We start from the raw sequence: 17,366 nt of genomic DNA, 5'->3' as shown, positions 1-17,366 counted from the left end.
CAGTCAACGCCCTTGTTGTGCTTAGTACTGTCTTGTGAGCATCATGGCATTAGTTCTGTTGTTGTGGGTAATGTCGGTTTCATAAAAAAAAAATTGTGTACCATTTACAAGAAAAGTTTAAGTAATGACTGTAAAGTGTGTGTGTATATAATGCATCATTATTTTTATTTATTTATTTGTTTTTAAAATATGAATTCATGAATGTTTTTAGGCAGTTGCACCACAGAAATAATTAATTATCTATTAATTATAATTTAATATTTTAGTTTTAATACTATAATTTTTTTTTTTTAATAGTAATATTTTAAACAATCTATATTTATCAGATTTGCACAATTTTGAGGGTCTAATAGTAATCTTTTTTTTTTTTTTTTCCTCCTCGCATATTGATTGCAATCCGTAAGGTTGATTTTGCTGGCCAAACTTTGTTTTTAGTTATTTATAAGCTAAAGCTGTGAGGCAATTTTGTTAAAAATTTTCCAAGAAATGACAAAATTAAATTGCAATTTAAATGTTTATAAATAATATTCAAATTTTCAAATTGTTTTAAAAATGTTTAGAAACATTAAAAAAAAATCAAATAAAAATACAAATGAATCTAAAATGATAATTTTATAAATAAATTCCAAAATAGAAATAAATAGAAAAAAAATCATGTCATTGACCCTTGCTTTATTTGTTCAATCTGTGAAAGAAAGCATATCCATGTGGAGAGCATTCACTTTGTGTATGCATGATTTTTTTGCATGTATGCATGACCTCCAAATTCTTCCCGTTCCAGGACTACTTCACTGATTTGATTACCAACGACAGCATCAACTACTTCCGAATGTCCAAGCGCATGTACCCGCATCGGCCGGTGATGATGGTGATCAGTCATGCAGCGCCTCACGGCCCGGAGGATTCAGCTCCCCAGTACTCCGAGCTCTTCCCAAACGCTTCCCAGCACATGTGAGTGACTCCCAGAACATTCAGTTATACTCTGCTAGAGCGACAATGATGAACTCCACTGAACCCAGTCTATCCTGTCCGAGAGCCAAGCCCTGCTGGAATAGACACTGGCATTCCAATTGTTGAGTCTAGATATTTTTATTGTTCTGTATGTATTTATAATAGGATATTCCAAGGGACACATTTTTTAGTAGAACAGTAGCATTCCAAGCAGATCATTTTCCTATAAATTTTAAACCATTATAATTTGGCTCGCAGGTAAATATAAGCTTGAAGCTTTAGGAATTTTTGTGGCCTCATATATTTGGATATGCCATTAAAATTAGACTCTTAAGAGATGACAGTGCACTGAAATGCACTTTACACTCGACGCTACCACCATGAAACTAAAGTGATTTATCATCCAAGTAAATTTCTGGCACATGCCAAGTAAGATGATGGGGGATGAGATTTTTATGGTTCTTACTCCGGAGCCAAGACCTTGATGGGTTCACTGCACTATCATCAGTTTCGTGGCTAGGTTCCTATTCCACAAACAGCGCTGTGGCAACAGGCCATCCATCTCCAAGTCCTTAACATCCCAGGCATGTCAGGATCCTGGTCAGGACGACATTGCACTTTTGTCCCTTGGGCCAATCCATTTCTTTGGGCCTGTCTTCCTACACAACATCCTGGCTCTTCTCATATCAATCATGCCTTTCAGTATGTAGGTTTGGGGAATGCATTGTCTTAGAAGACCCTTTTGTGTTATTAATATCTTTTTAAGTGCATGGGCTCTGAATGGATCACACTTGGATACCCCAAGGTTCACATCGGCTGGCAAGTCACTCTGGTGCCGAAAGGGTTGCCTGGCAAGTTGTGCCAAATGAACAGGGAAACAGATGGCAGGCGCAGGTTGCACTCTGGAGTGATGCAGCAGGGTTTCAGACACTTTTTGGGGTTTATTTATCATCAGCGTAAAAATTAACAAAAGCACACACATCCAAAAAACACACATAAGGTGCTCCACCAAATATAGAGGGGCAAATACAGAAAAAAATTGCTTCAAGAACTTTTTCTTTCCTCCTTTTTTTTTCTTTATACTTTTATTTACTTTTATTTTTATTTATTTTACTTATGTATTTTATTTATATTTTCAAGTTTATTTTATTTGTTTTTCATATTTATTTTACTTACGTCTTTATTAATTTATACTTTTATTTACTTTTATTTTTGATTTGGTTACTTATGTATTTTATTTATATTTACAAGTTTATTTTGTGTATTTATTTCCTAAAGTTATAATATATAAATGCATTTTTAAATGAATAAGCATTTATTTACTTTTATATTTTACTTATGTAAAATCTAAATTAAAATATTAAGTAAAATATCTAAATTAATAAATGTAATTATTTATACTTTATATTTTTATTTTTATAGACTATACTTTGTCTGTATTAGTTTTTATATTTAACGAAATAATTAAAATATACATAAATTAATAAATAGTAATTTTATATATATATATTTTTTTTTACTTTTTATTTGTATTTTAATAGACTACACTTTGACTATTTTTATAATTAATTTGCATAATAAAAATCATACTAGGTGGCCCTGCTAGAGTCATTATGTAAAAGTTAAATAAAGCCACAGATGAATTTCTTGCCAGTCTGGAAGAAAAGCATTGCGTAAGCCTGTGAGCTTTTTAAAGTGGTAATTGATACCAATAATCTCAAATGCACAAAGTCTGCATTGCAATGGGAGAAATTTGACAGGCAAAGTATGTGGGATTTTTTTTTTTTTTTTTTATTATCACATAAGAATGAAAGAGTATTGAGAGAGATTTCTGAAACCTGTGATGTTTCCTGTGCTATAGCAAAAACTACACGAGTATTTTATCTCAAAAACAAACGTTCTTCACCCTGCTTTCTGACAGGTGTGGAATCTGGCCTAATTCCATCCTTTGACCTCCAAATTCCAAATTTCCACTACCTATGCGAAGAGACAGGTTTCTTTTGTGTGGTATATTAGTGTGCCTCACTAGCTGGGTGAAGAGTTGAGCGAGCGGACAAAGGCGGACTCAGGAGGAGAGGGCAGAAGCCATCCACTCAGACAGAATGGAGCTTTCCTGTGGCCATCATTCATTATGACACTAGGCACAAGAGTCTGGTCTGGAAAGCGAAGGAAGGCCATGTCTTTCAGCTGTGGAGAGAGGCCAACTGCAGTCAACAGGTGGCCATCTCGTAGCCTTAGCTCTACAAACAAGTCCACGGCCTCCTGTTTACCCAGCTTTTTATTCTCCACTTCAAATGCAAATGAGTTATAGCCCTGTCGTTGCTGGACTTATTACAAACTTTATTTTGGGTCCGAAGGCTGGGGAAGCTATTATTTTTCTTATGCATGTGCCAACCCTCAAACGATTAAACGCTGCCAAGAAACCCTGAGATTCTCAGCATGGTGTGAGGAGAGATGGAGAGCGAGCCCAAGAAAAACACCTAGCGAGGAGAATTAGTACGTTTCCGTGGAGGGGGAGGGCGACTGCTGTTATTGATGCTTGTCAAGTATGTTATACGACAGGCAACTCCAACAACCGCAAGTGCTTGTGAAATGGCAGACAGGTGCATGCTTTCCTCACAGTAGCATGTTGTGCTTATTCACGCAGAACTCCCAGCTATAACTACGCACCAAACATGGATAAGCATTGGATCATGCAGTACACCGGTCCGATGAAGCCGATTCACATGGAGTTCACCAACTACCTGCACAGGAAGAGGCTCCAGACGCTGATGTCTGTAGATGACTCTGTGGAAAAGGTCAGCAGTTTAGACTTTCTTGCTCCAAATTCTGGATATTTAGCAGACTTTGTACATAAACGGAAAGGAAATGTGTGTTTACTTTACAGATATATAATATCCTGGTCGACACCGGGGAGCTGGAGAATACATATATAATTTACACAGCTGATCATGGTTACCACATTGGCCAGTTTGGCCTGGTCAAGGGGAAGTCTATGCCCTATGATTTTGACATCAGAGTGCCGTTTTTTGTCAGAGGTCCTAATGTGGAACCAGGGGCAAGGTAAAATCAACATTTTGCACAATATAATTTCTTTCCACACTTTATTTATATTTGTATATTTCTATATTAAAATTGAATATGCTAATTGTTTTAAAAAATAAATGAAAAATGTTAAAATATATTAATTTATATATGTATTCATTTTTTTAAATTAACTACTCTATGTAAAATAAACGTATTAAATTGTACACTTAAAATGATAATATATACAAAATTATATATTTATATTTAAATGTGTATATATAATTTTCACACTTGAAAATGTATTTATATAAAATTATTTATTTAAATTTTAAATATTTCTATTTATTTCTATATTAAAATATTTAAATTTACTGCATGCACACTTTATGGACATAAAATTTATTAAATTATACACTTAAAAATCATCTATTAAATGGTATGTTTTTATGTAAATGTGTGTATATAATTTTTTGAAAATATATTTATAAAAAAATTAATGTATATATTATTTTATTTGTATTAATTCATATATTAAAATATATACATTTACTGTATGTGTGTGTGTGTGTATGTGTACATATACACATATACACATACACATACACATATACACATATATACATATACACATACATATACACAATATTATTAGCACTAATGTAGTATAATACACTTTTCTTTAAATACATTTTTATTAAAACATAATGTTTATGATATGCATATTATTAGTTTTTATAAATATAATATAATATAATATAATATAATATAATATAATATAATATAATATAATATAATATAATATAATATAATATAATATAATATAATATAATATAATATAATATAATATAATATAATATAATATAATATAATATAATATAATATAATAATCTTTGTATTACCCCACAGGAACAAACATCTTGTGCTAAACATTGATCTTGCGCCCACAATCCTGGACATAGCTGGTCTGGACACTCCACCTGATATGGATGGCAAATCTATCCTGAAGCTTCTGGAGCAGGAAAAGACTGGGAATAGGTGAGCTAAATCACCTCCATGAACACATTCCCAGTGTAATATATGAATTAAAATCAATAAACAGATACTTCACAACCATTTAAGTTTAATTTTCACGGTTTGTGAACATTTGGAGTTCATTTATAAGGGGTTTCTGGCAGGTAAAAAATGCTGGAAGTGCTCTGGGGTGGCTGCCACTCATGATGGCAGGAGATGTTGAGCAGATTAAGGTGTCATAATTCAGGCCAAGCTAAACATCTGCTTATGGTATGCAAATGACACAAAGACTGAGAGAGAAATAAAATATTTGTGTTTTCGTATTGCAGATTCAAACCCAACCGGAAACCCAAAGTCTGGAGGGACACATTCCTCGTGGAGCGGGGGTAAGGCAAACATAATCCCCTCTCTTCTCAATCATACTGCAGAATGTGCGAAATAAATTTGAATTGATTTATTTTGTACGGGAGGCTCACCGCATGCGATTCAAACCATTCCAGGATTTCACTGTAAAATCGCCAAAAGATAAGATCAGAAGTACATGTTATGATTTCAGGATTCCATTGCACAAACATCCTTCTTCCTTGACTTGTCTCGGTTCAAGTTCACCTAAAAAGATTGGAAAATATCACAATTTTCTTATTTATCCAAATTACCAATCACTACAGCGTCACGGTAAGATCAGACATTGTTCGATCAAATATGTTCTCAGGAGTTCAGCTATTCAGATGACAGCTTTAGACTCTCATTATCGGATATGTTTCAGAAACCTTGGACACTCACAACAGAAAAAATCCTTCCCCAGGGGAAATATATGATATTACCTGTGGTATCAGACTCAAACTTGATACGTGTGCGTAGCATTTCCCTTGATTTCTGTGACTGATGTGAGGAATGTGGGTATGGTATTGAGGTTACCCTATTTAACTTGCGCTGATCTCTATATATTGTATCTGTGGCCGTGGGCACAAGCACAGTCTAACATTCCTCGTGTCACTCACAGGGAACTGTCAGTCTGCGTAATGGCATATTGCCGCTCCCACAGTCAGCCCATGCTTTGTTTCTGCTTAAGGCTAAGTGAAAGAAGGTTTTTCAGGAATGGCGCAATCATAAAGCATGCACATCGTTGATCGGTGCCGGCTGTTGCTTCCGTGACTCAGTAACTGTTGTGTATAAAGCCAGACCACGGACTCGAGGCGTGTTTATACCAAAATGCCATTAATTCAACCTGTTTTGCACAGTTACGACAGCTCCCATTTTGTGAGAAGTCAGATTAGCGACTACTTCATTAATCAGCTGTGGTGAAATCATGCAGAACACTTCATTTCCCTTACAGGCGGAGGTTAATTTGGGCCGGAATGATCTAGCTCTTTTCATTTTTTTTAAATATAAAGTTTTAAATGTTAGATGATGGTGAAGCTCATTTTTAAATGTAAAAATAGGCAAAATGGGCATGAACAATTAAATGTGTATTATTGAATTTCATAAAATACTTTAATTCATGCTTTTTGCTGGACTGTGTTCATATCTTGGCTAGGCAACTGGAATCACTAGATTTTTGGGTTTTCTCAGCCGACAGAATCCTAATTCTGCTTTTTATGATTTGTTTTAATGGATTGGCTGAGTTTAAAGGAATAATTCTTGTGACAATTTGTGGAAATGTACTCACCCTCAGGCTATCCAATATGTAGATTACTTTATATCATCATTGGAGCAGATTTGGACATCAGTGGATCCACTGCAGTGAATGGGTGCCGTCAGAATGAGAGTCCAAACAGCTGATTAAAAAAAAAACAAAAAAAAACCCATTAATAATCAAGTTGCATGTTTGTAATAAATCCCATCATTAAGGATTTTTAACTTCAAACTGTTGCTTCTGGCTAAAATATGAATCCTTTTTCCATATATTATTACTTTCTCCCTTAAAGGGTCATCTCATCTGAATCAGGAGAGGAATATCAAGCACCACCAAAAACACTTAAAAACAAATGTGTGTGAATTTTGATGTGAAAACAAGAAATGGACTTTTTCACTGCAGGAAGCATTATAATGGATTATAGAATGGTGTTTTAGCCAGAAGAAACAGTTAAAATGCCTTAACGATGTATTTATTTAAATATATAAATATATGTGTGTGTATATTTATATATGCGCAGCTTTATATAACTTTATACTGCTTTTCACATCAAGATGTTAATTGATGGATTGGAATCGTGTGGATTACTTGTGAATTATTGTGACATTTTTATGAGCTGTTTGGACTGTCATTCTGTCGGCACCCATTCACTTTAGAGGATCCATTGGTGAGCAAGTGATGTAATGTTAAATTTCTCCAAATCTGTTCTGACGAAGAAACAAGCTACATCTTGGATGGCTTGAGGTTGAGTAAATTGAGCACACTTTCATTTTTGAGATCTATTCCTTTAACAAAAGTCACAAAAATGTCTTAAATGCAATATAATAGAACTAACTACAACTAAATAACTATGACGAATATCTCCAGAGCACAGACATATCATGGAGGATCTGGGTCGCATTGTTTTTGTGTGCTGTGAAAGCTATAGTGCTCTCCTCACATTAGCTATGAGATGCTGACCTTGTTGGGACAGCTATGCTTCCCAGGCTTCCGAAACTTCAGTGAGGCTGCCAACTTTAAAACGTGGCTTAGCAACTCACCAAAGCACATTTGTCATTCCAGCAAAATCCTGCGCAAGAAAGAGGAGTCAGGAGGCAGCTTGAACACACAACACTCTAACAGCTTACCCAAATACAAGAAGGTGAAGGAGGTGTGTCAGCAGGCAGAGTATCAGACGCCCTGCGAACAACCAGGACAGGTATAAACTCAAACACACACACATGCATTACTCTTTTTGTCACCTGTACTGTCTATATATATATTATGAATTTGCACACAAATATACAATGTTTGCTCTGAATCATTCAAATAGTCTCAACCTGGGCCTTACCTTACTATAGGCTTGAACCAGGGTGTTTATGCACTAAAAAATGCTCTTTGTCCCAACCTTAAATGATGATTGAACACATTAATTTGCACTTTCTCCAGCACGAAACCGGAGATTGGAGTGCGTGGCTCACAGTCAGAGTCTTGTGAAGGGTGCCACTGTAATTGAACCGATATTTACAACAAATTAAGGATAATTGGAGATTGGTCATAGTTTTCTTTCATCAGCACAGTGTGTGCCTGCTCCACCAGACCCTCTGTGGCGTGGCAATGAATCAGAGAGAGCTGAACATTACAAATTGGTAAAATTTCAGGTAGCGTAAATGCAGACAGTAATTCAAGGACTGCAGTAATGCAAACCAGATTCGTTTTATGGTCAGGTTAAGTGTTTGCCTGCAACACTTTGTCTGGAAATTTGATTGAATGCAGAAAAGTTGTCGGAATAACACATGGGCTTCAGTCTTCTTTAGTCCAGTCACCTGCCAGAACAAAGCTGAAGTAGTAGTTTCGGAGAAAGATCCTAACATTTATGAAGAGACCTGAAGTCTTTGTTAAATTCAACATGAAATTTGATTTCTTAACGAAAGCCCCTTGTCTTATAGATTAAGTGCATCATTAAAGGGATAGTTCACCCTAAAATGAAAAGTTCCAAAACCCGTAAGACCTTCGTTCATCTTTGAAACACAAATTAAGATATTTCTGAGGAAATCCAAAAGCTTTTGACGCAATTGACACATTCAAGGCCCTGAAAGGTAGTAAGGACATTGTTAAAATAGTCCATGTGACATCAGTGGTTCAAACTTAATGTTATGAAGCTACGAGAATATTTTTTGTGTGCTAAGAAAACAAAAATAAAGACTTAACGCAACAATTTCTTCTCTTCCATTTTTGTTTTCCTTGCGCACAAAAAGTATTGTAGGTGAACTATTCCTTTAAGTTAAATGTGCTCCATGCTCATGATAGATTTTGTATAGCAGAGGATAAAAAAAATGTGTATAGAATTATTTTGTGAATCTCATTATGTGACACTGACTGCTGAAAATTCAGTTTTTCCATCACAGGAATAAATTACATTTTAAAAAATATATATTTTAGATTATAAAACAAATCGTTATTTTCCATTATAATAATATTTCGTTTTAATACTATTTGCTATATTTTTTGATCAAATAAATGCAGCCTTGGTGAGCATCAAAGACTCAGTGGCTCATCAAAGACTTTTAAAAGTATGAAAAAAATCTTACTGACCTGATGACTGGATGTTTTCAGTAAGTGCAGTAGCATTTGCTACTGACATCGTTTTCCTGTGAAATGCACTCTTTTGGAAGACTGTCATGGTTTAATTGTTGAGCACAGACACAACTTGTAGTTATGGTCTACTACTTCCAGCTCAAGTCTTAGCTTGAATAGAGTATCAGTATCTGTTTTTCCAATATTCTCTTTCTTTTTCTTTGACTAGTAGGAATGTGTTGAAAAAGCCTTGCAAAGACTGCATTAACACAGTCCTACTGCCTGCAGTGAGGTCAATGAGGGCAGTGTGTTTGATTGAGGCTGTGTGAAAGTTTATGCCTGTTTCTTCCTGAGTCTGAGTCCGTCATTCAAGTAGTGAGGCTTCACATAGTTGGCTGTGGCACTGTTTGCTTATGTCTGTTTGACTTCTGGCTATTTGGAGCCAGTCTCTGTGTGGGTGGGGTGAGGTACAAGAAATGCTCAACGTGTTTTAGTGCGTTTGGCTACTCTCTATGGAGGAACTAAATGAGTGAAAGTGCTCAAGCAAGCTTTGGTGAACTCCTTTTTGGTTTACCGCCCTTCAAACAAACATCCTTGCTGCGAACAGATACAGCATCACCCGCAGATACATAAACTCAATGATGGGACTCCAGAGCTTCACAGGAAATCAGAACAGGGTTGTGTCCATTGTTTGGATATGGTTTCCCATAGTTGTGAGCACATGTCTGAGCTGTGGTCAGTTTGCAAAGCAAACAGCTCTGCGAAATTAGGAGATTAAGTCTAAATTGCTTTTTTATGGGAAAGAATTGCGAGGTGGCTCTTGTGCCGTGTGATTGTGAATTAATGGGATTACTCTACAGATGCAGATGTTTGACCGCTAAGCTCGCCGTTCACAGACAGAAGATTAATTTCATTCAGAAAAAGCTGTGGTTATGCAAATGAGGCGGCTCTTGCACAATAAGTGGTTAGCCAGACAAAAATGTCTGCCCACAAGCTGAATTCCTTCCCTTTTTGTTACAGAAATGGCACTGTGTGGAGGAGGTCAGTGGGAAGTGGCGTTTGCAGAAGTGTAAGGGCTCTCTGAAGGAAGGATCCAAGAAGAGGGCGAGGAGTCTGCGCCCTCGAAGCTACGACAGCCGCGAGAAAGACTGCCAATGTGGAGAACGGGCTTACAAAGTGGCCAAGGCAACACGGCGGGCGCAGAGACAGTTCCCTCAGAGCAGTAATCCACGTAAGTATATGCACTCTGTTCAAGACTGTATAGACAAACACTGGACCTTTTAGATTAGGACTGAAAGTCACTCACTTGTCGCCACCTACTGGTTTAATGATGCAGCCTAGGAATGGTCAATTAGCAAATCAATAGAGTGAAGAGATTAAAGTTTTGAGTCACTTGGAAGAATCAAACTCTTCACTACTAAAGCACTGAACATTGAAATGGTGTCTTCCCAAGCTACAAACTTCTCATAATTTAGTTAAAGTAGTTAGCTACCCTAAAACTACATACAGAGCTATTTACCAAGGGTAGTTTTTTTTTTTGTTTTGTTTTTTTAAATTTGGGGTTAAATGTTTTAAATGCTTTGATTTAAATTAGATTTTAAGAAAATACATTAAAAACAGTAATATTATGAACTTTTCTGTTTTAATATAATTTTAAAATGGCATTTATTTCTGTAATTTAAGCAGCCATTACCAGTCTTCAGTGTCACATGATTCTTCGGAAATCATTATACTTTGCTGATTTGGTGCTAAAGAAACATTTCTTATTCTTACCAGTGTTGAAAGCAGTTGTGCTGCTTAATAAATAAATAAATATTTATTCATTTAATTTGTAGAAACTGTATTGTTGCTGCATGTTAATATTGCATTATTTAAATGTTTTTTTTTCTCTCTCTCAACATCTCAGTTAAGCTGACAGAATTTAACTTTATGCTAAATAAATGCAATTAATAAAACTAGACATGCACAATTATTAATAAAGCTAAGTCAAAAGCCTGGTGTTGGCCAGCATCATTTAACTAAATGTTTAATTTTTTTTTTTTTAAGAGAGAGAGAGAACTTGTGGGGTGAATCAAATTATTCATTTTTTTTATCTGCTTTATTTATACAAACTGCCCAGTACCATGTGACAATAAAATTGAATCACGTTTTAATATTATACATTATAAAACTATTTCTATGAAACTAGCTGTTATGCTGCTGAAAATGTTATTTAATTACTTCTTATTAATTGTTCTTCGCACTTCCATGATTGTGAGAGAACTGAGTCGTCATTTTTTGGTGCCATCTATTGGTGATGAGCTGAAGTGGCGTATTTTTGAAATATATTAGAGGAAATTTAATGAGCTAGTAATATGTATATAAATATTTAACTATGACATATAAATATTTAAGTGTGTAGCTGACGCTGATGTTTTCCCTCAGGCTTAAGACCGCGCTTTGTTCACACACGGCCGGCCAGATCCCTGTCAGTGGAGTTTGAGGGTGAAATCTATGATGTGGACCTGCAGGCTGATGACAAAAGCCCTCTTGAGCCTCGACAAATTAGCAAACGGCACCATGAGCCCGAGGGAGGTTTTGGTTCGGACTTTGGTTTGGAGTCCGATGACGGATCGGAGGAAATGCAGTCGGATGACACTAATGCTGTGGGATACCCCAATTCTCTTAAAGTCACACATAAGTAAGAACTCAAAGCATTTAGTCACCTCTAAACATAAACTGAGTTCGATATTATTGTAGTTTAGACTATTTAAAGTGTGTTTTGCTCATTTGTTGTTCATTTTACCTTGGAATCACAGGTGTTTCATATTAATGAATGACACTGTGCGCTGTGAAAGAGAGATTTACCAGTCCTCCAGAGCGTGGAAAGACCACAAGAACTTTGTGGACCAAGAGGTGAGGTCCACTGTCCTGTATTATCTTTATTATTACGACTGTTTAAACCACATGATGCTCATTTTATACACTTGTCCCATAGATTGAACTTCTCCAGGATAAAATGAAGAAACTGCGTGAGGTTAGAGGCCATTTAAAGAGGAGGAGACCGGATGAGTGTGACTGTGGAAAGAAGAGGTCAGTTGACATTTATCTTTGTTAGGCAGTTCCTTGTTGAGTCATGTGAACTGGATCAGTTTGAGGCAAATCTGAGCGAACTATGGAAACATGATTGATCATCGTTCCACTGCTCATATCTCTTGTTTTACTTTACTCCTCTATACAACTCCACTACTATTCAAAAGTTTGGGGTCAGTGAGATTTTTAAAATACTTTAAGCATCAGTGCAATGAATTGATCAAGAGTAGCCTACTGATTTTACATTATTACAAATTTTTTTTAAAATGCATCACAGTTTCCCCAAAAAATATTAAGCAACACAACTGTTTTCAACACTGATGATACGAAATGTTTATTATGCACCAAATCAGCATATTAGAATGATTTCTGAAGGATCATGTGACACTGATGGCTGAAATAATGGCTCCAGAAAATTCAGCTTTGTCATCACAGGAATAAATTACATTTTAAAATATATTCAAATGAAAAACATTTACAGTTAAGTATTTTGGATCAAATAAATATAGCTTCGGTGAGCATAAGGATTTTTTTTTTTTTTTGGTCTTACCAACCAATTAAAACTTTTGAATGGTAGTGTAACAATAGGTTGGATATTGTCCTGAATAACACACTGAATTTCTCAATCCTGATTAAATAAATGAATCATTTTAAATCTAAACAGCAGTATTTTGCGAATCAAGCTGAGTTTGTTCAAGGCCTTTTTAGAAATTCCAGCTGGACTCATTGAATTTAGTGCTGTTCTCTCCTTATTACAACCAGCTACTTTAGCAAAGAGAGACAGCAGAAAAACAAACCCGAAAGATTGAAGAATAGGAATGACCATCTCCATCCCTTTAAGTGAGTGCTTCTCATGTGTGTGTACGTGTGTCCGTGCCTTGTCAGTTTGTATGTCGTCTGTAGTATCTTGTTGAGATAAAGTGTGTTGGATTTATGTCCCAATCCATGTAGAGCGTCTCTAACACACTTTGTTGACTGTGTGGTACGATTCACACTTATGCTGCCACTCAAAGAATTTTGTTTGTGAAATAATGAATGGACTTGTGAATTGTTTAATTCAGTCAATCTGGTTGAAATGCTGAAGTGTCATTTGAATCCATCAGTTCTTATTTCATCCTGTTAAATGTGAACTGTTGCATGCATGCATGCATATGTAGGCTACATGTTGTTGATTAGTCAATCAGTACATTTTCAGTCCATGGGTCACGGTTCTGATGGGGTCATTAAATTAAGAGCTCTTTCAGAAGTATCTCTACCCATAAACATAAACTTAAAAACTCATTTTGAAGCGTAAACACATCATTACAACCACAAAGTCACTTTGTGAGGTTATGAAACACCCTGAAAATAGGACAAGAGCCTTGTTGTTTTTAGGGGAGGTGGTGTGTACCCAATCCTTCCACTTTCTCATGACCTCTGACCCCATCTATGTGCAGAGCTGGCTGGTTTGCCTCCCCCCATCATTGTGTAATTCACCTGGGATGGAGTTCCCTTTCGCTTTGGCTCTAATGTCTCATTTATTTATGCCACCAGAGAGGCCATGCAGGAAGTGGACAGCAAGACTCAACTCTACAACGAGATCCGCCGCAGGAAGAAAGAAAGGAAGGAGAGGAAGAGGCAAAGGAAGGGTGATGACTGCAGTCTTCCTGGCCTCACCTGCTTCACGCATAATAATGACCACTGGCAGACCGCCCCCTTCTGGAACTGTAAGGAATTATTCACTGATTTTGCTACTTGCATTGATTTTTTTTTTTTTTTTATTAAATATGTTGACAAAAATGTCTCTCTTTCCATAGTGGGTGGCTTCTGTGCCTGCACAAGCTCTAACAACAACACATACTGGTGTCTGAGAACTATAAATGAAACTCACAACACACTCTTCTGTGAATTTGCCACTGGTTTCCTGGAGTACTTTGATCTAAACAGTGACCCATACCAGGTGAGGATGTGTTTTCAGTTGTATTTTAATTGGAAAATTTGCTCTAAGTCTGAGATGTGGCATAGCAGTAGTGTTGTAGTACATCCCTAAAGGGATGTAGGTTCAATTTTGATCCCTCTTCCTCACTTCTTTCTTGTTTCTCTCCAGTATACTTTTAAATAAAAGCTTTAAAAGTCCATCATTTAAAAAAATATATATAATAATAATACTTTAAGATAATAGCATGCTCTTACAGGAAGTCATAGTCCATAATTACAGCACTTACAATAGCTGACTCAATAAGTGCATGTTATGTTTTGCAGTTAACCAACGCAGTTTATACAGTGGAGAGGGACATTTTGAGCCAACTGCATTTACAGCTGATGGAAATGAGGAGCTGTCAGGGCCACAAGCAGTGCAACCCGAGACCAAAAGGCTTAGATGCAGGTAACACTCCTGTCCTGTCTCTGCAGCGCCCATTCTGTGTGAAATGAGGGATGAAACATGCTAGAACGCCTTTGTTTTTGCTTCTGAGATGTTTTCAACATCCAGATCTGAAAGATTCAGTTGCTTCACTGCTGAAAAACCAGATTAACCCAGCCTAACTGGTTTACTGGCCTGGCTAAGCGGGTGTTTACCTGCTCTCCAAATGGTCTCCCAGCCTGACCATTTGAAGTGCCTAAAACCTTTATAAAACCAACCAACAGACCAGCTTAGGCTGGTTTAGGTTTTTTTTCAGCAGGTATGTACTGTTAGTGCTCACATGCGAAATGGCATGGTTTAATAGAGGGTGATACATGCTGGCTTATTTTTTTTTAGCCAATACTTCATTGTCCAAGTTGAGAGGAAAGTAGTCAATATTTAACAAAACTTGGTCTAGCATGGATTACTTTGACACGGCCTGATGCATGAATGGGATGAACCACATATTGGATGCCATGTGGCACAATATCTAATGGTGGATGATGGATTGGTCACTGAGTTTGGTTTCTCTCTAAACTGTCTGCTCTTCTGGTTTTTTCCCATTAATATTTTCCATTTTATTCCCTCACCAGGGGACTGTAATATTCCAGCAGCCTAGCAATCACATCATCTCATACTTTTTTTTTTCTATTCCTAGTGAATGCCAGACTAGATGAATGGCTCCTGAGAAAGAGATGCTTTTATGTTTGTGGCTGTTTATGTGCTTTGTGTAATTTTGAAAATCTAAAATTATAAACATATATTGACACACTTTCATCTCAGAGTGTTTTTTAATATTCTTTAGCAGTGGAATTGTGGTTTAAAAACCATTTTCTAGCAGGATTATTTTCTGTTCATTACTGGGAAGGAAGAGGTTTTTTTAACATTGGGTATTTGGCAATTTTAAATCTGTTGTGGCCAGGACCATTGAGATTTTCACTGTTCTGAAAACCATTAATAATTTTCTTTGAGGGAAGACTGACTCATCGTAATGACATCATAAAAAACAGTTATATAAAGGCTTTTGTATTATTGAATATTTAGATTTATACAAGTTGTCATAGCTTTTCAACAACTAAATCAATAATGAGGTCAGCGTCTGTGTTTCGGAGGCCAAAACAATGGTTTTGGTTTGTAACCAAATCATCTTAAAGCGATAGTTTGCCCAAAAATAAATTCAGCATGTACTCATGTCATTCCAGATCTGTATGACTGACTTTTTCATTAAAGCAAAACTCTTTTCCATACAAAAAAGCACCATGTCTTTTGAAATTATTATACAGAACAAATATTGTAAAGATTATCATCAAACTTATTTATTTATTAATTTTTTCTCTCACACAAAGCTATAATATGATTTCAGAAGACTTGAAAGATAGCATCTTATGGACTGCTTGTAGTTTTTGGATGTTTACAGCCTTTAGTTACAATTCACTTTCATTATGTGGAAAAGAGCAGCGTGAACATTGTTAAATTTCTACTTTTGTCTTCAATGGAAGAAAGAACGGGTCTGGAACAACATTTGATAAGGTTTGATGACATCTCAGGCATAACTGAAAAAATGTGGGGTGAACACACACATCCATACATTATTATAGATTATTGAGGAATGAAGACAGGTAATAAAAATAGGATTTGACGCTTAGTAATGTACAAAATAAATTACAAAAACAGATGCATGTTAATACGTATTAGTCTGCATGTTGGCCTATTCTCATGTTATTTGGGGCCTAAGTCATGCAACACTGTTAACAATGTCATCGCATAACATTCATTCCATTCTTAACACTACACTTACCATCTTTTTCTTCAGGACCATCCGAGGATTTTCCTCATACATCTTTCACATCATCATTCCTTCGTTGTGTCTTTAATCTAACAATACCTCTCCTCAGGAGCTGGGGGTTATGCATGAAGAACTGCAATGTGATTGTTTATTTTTTTTAATCACAATAGACATTTAACATTTGAAATGCTTTTATTTTCCTGATCAGGAAGTAAAGATGGAGGAAGCTATGATCAACACAGGTATCCACACTTTTTGAATCCCTCATTGGCTTTTGAAATAACTGCATGGGCAGCTTGTTTCCACTAATACGCCATGTTTCATTGAGCTAAGTGTGTGGTTGCATGCTGGGTTGAGCTAACAATTCAAGTATATTTAAATATTACATGAATATTAGTATTTAAAACCTCAAGTTTTCGAATTACAAGACCATTCCTCTAATTTTAACTCCTAATGCATTGCTTGATGTTTTTATGCACTTTATGTATTCCAAAACTCAAATAATTTACATAAAATCCAAGGCTATTCATACATATCATTTAGTGGGGACTTCTCGGTCCACAGAACATCAATATTTCAGGCTTTTTCTTACATTTTTCTCGTTCACGCCTATCTTGACATCTTTGTTTTTTGGCTTACCTGCTTACCAGGCAACAGCAGCATCGAAAATGGTCAAAGTTGAGGAGGCCAAGCCTTTCATTCCTGTGAGTCTTTGAGACCATATGAACCCATTTCTGTTCTCATTCCATTCTCAAGTAGTTCTCCAAACTGCACACCACATCTCCATAGACCCCGAGTTGAGTGGCAGTTCTGGTTCAGTGCGGCCCGTGTCTCCTAGACCATCAGTCACTGCCTGATCCGCTCTGGGAATGCTCATTTCATTCTCTCGCCCTCCTTTAACACGCTTTTGTTTTTGCAGTTTTTCATTTTCTTCCTCTCGCCCACTC

At 36.2% G+C, this 17,366-nt stretch overlaps 1 protein-coding gene across 8 annotated transcripts in view; it reads left to right on the top strand.

The window, feature by feature from the left end:
* sulf1 (sulfatase 1) overlaps positions 1 to 17,366 on the top strand; it is a 97,679-nt gene that overhangs the window by 77,698 nt on the left and 2,615 nt on the right. For 4 of the 8 annotated variants that reach the window (XM_058765771.1, XM_058765770.1, XM_058765769.1 and 1 more), the window contains 14 exons: positions 782 to 951; positions 3,599 to 3,749; positions 3,839 to 4,014; positions 4,885 to 5,013; positions 5,319 to 5,375; positions 7,688 to 7,823; positions 10,202 to 10,412; positions 11,606 to 11,861; positions 11,980 to 12,076; positions 12,159 to 12,253; positions 13,016 to 13,093; positions 13,787 to 13,959; positions 14,050 to 14,192; positions 14,495 to 14,618. In XM_058765771.1, coding sequence (XP_058621754.1) covers positions 782 to 951; positions 3,599 to 3,749; positions 3,839 to 4,014; positions 4,885 to 5,013; positions 5,319 to 5,375; positions 7,688 to 7,823; positions 10,202 to 10,412; positions 11,606 to 11,861; positions 11,980 to 12,076; positions 12,159 to 12,253; positions 13,016 to 13,093; positions 13,787 to 13,959; positions 14,050 to 14,192; positions 14,495 to 14,618 — 1,996 coding nt within the window. Of the gene's footprint in view, positions 1 to 781; positions 952 to 3,598; positions 3,750 to 3,838; positions 4,015 to 4,884; positions 5,014 to 5,318; positions 5,376 to 7,687; positions 7,824 to 10,201; positions 10,413 to 11,605; positions 11,862 to 11,979; positions 12,077 to 12,158; positions 12,254 to 13,015; positions 13,094 to 13,786; positions 13,960 to 14,049; positions 14,193 to 14,494; positions 14,619 to 15,291; positions 15,827 to 16,627; positions 16,662 to 17,069; positions 17,124 to 17,366 lie in introns of those variants that run through there. The other 4 variants (XM_058765773.1, XM_058765775.1, XM_058765774.1 and 1 more) reach the window with 4 other exon arrangements.

The sequence above is a fragment of the Onychostoma macrolepis genome, chromosome 24, assembly GCF_012432095.1.
Source record: "Onychostoma macrolepis isolate SWU-2019 chromosome 24, ASM1243209v1, whole genome shotgun sequence".
Classification (NCBI taxonomy): Eukaryota; Metazoa; Chordata; class Actinopteri; order Cypriniformes; family Cyprinidae; genus Onychostoma; species Onychostoma macrolepis.
This window is presented reverse-complemented; position numbering and strand designations above follow the sequence as displayed.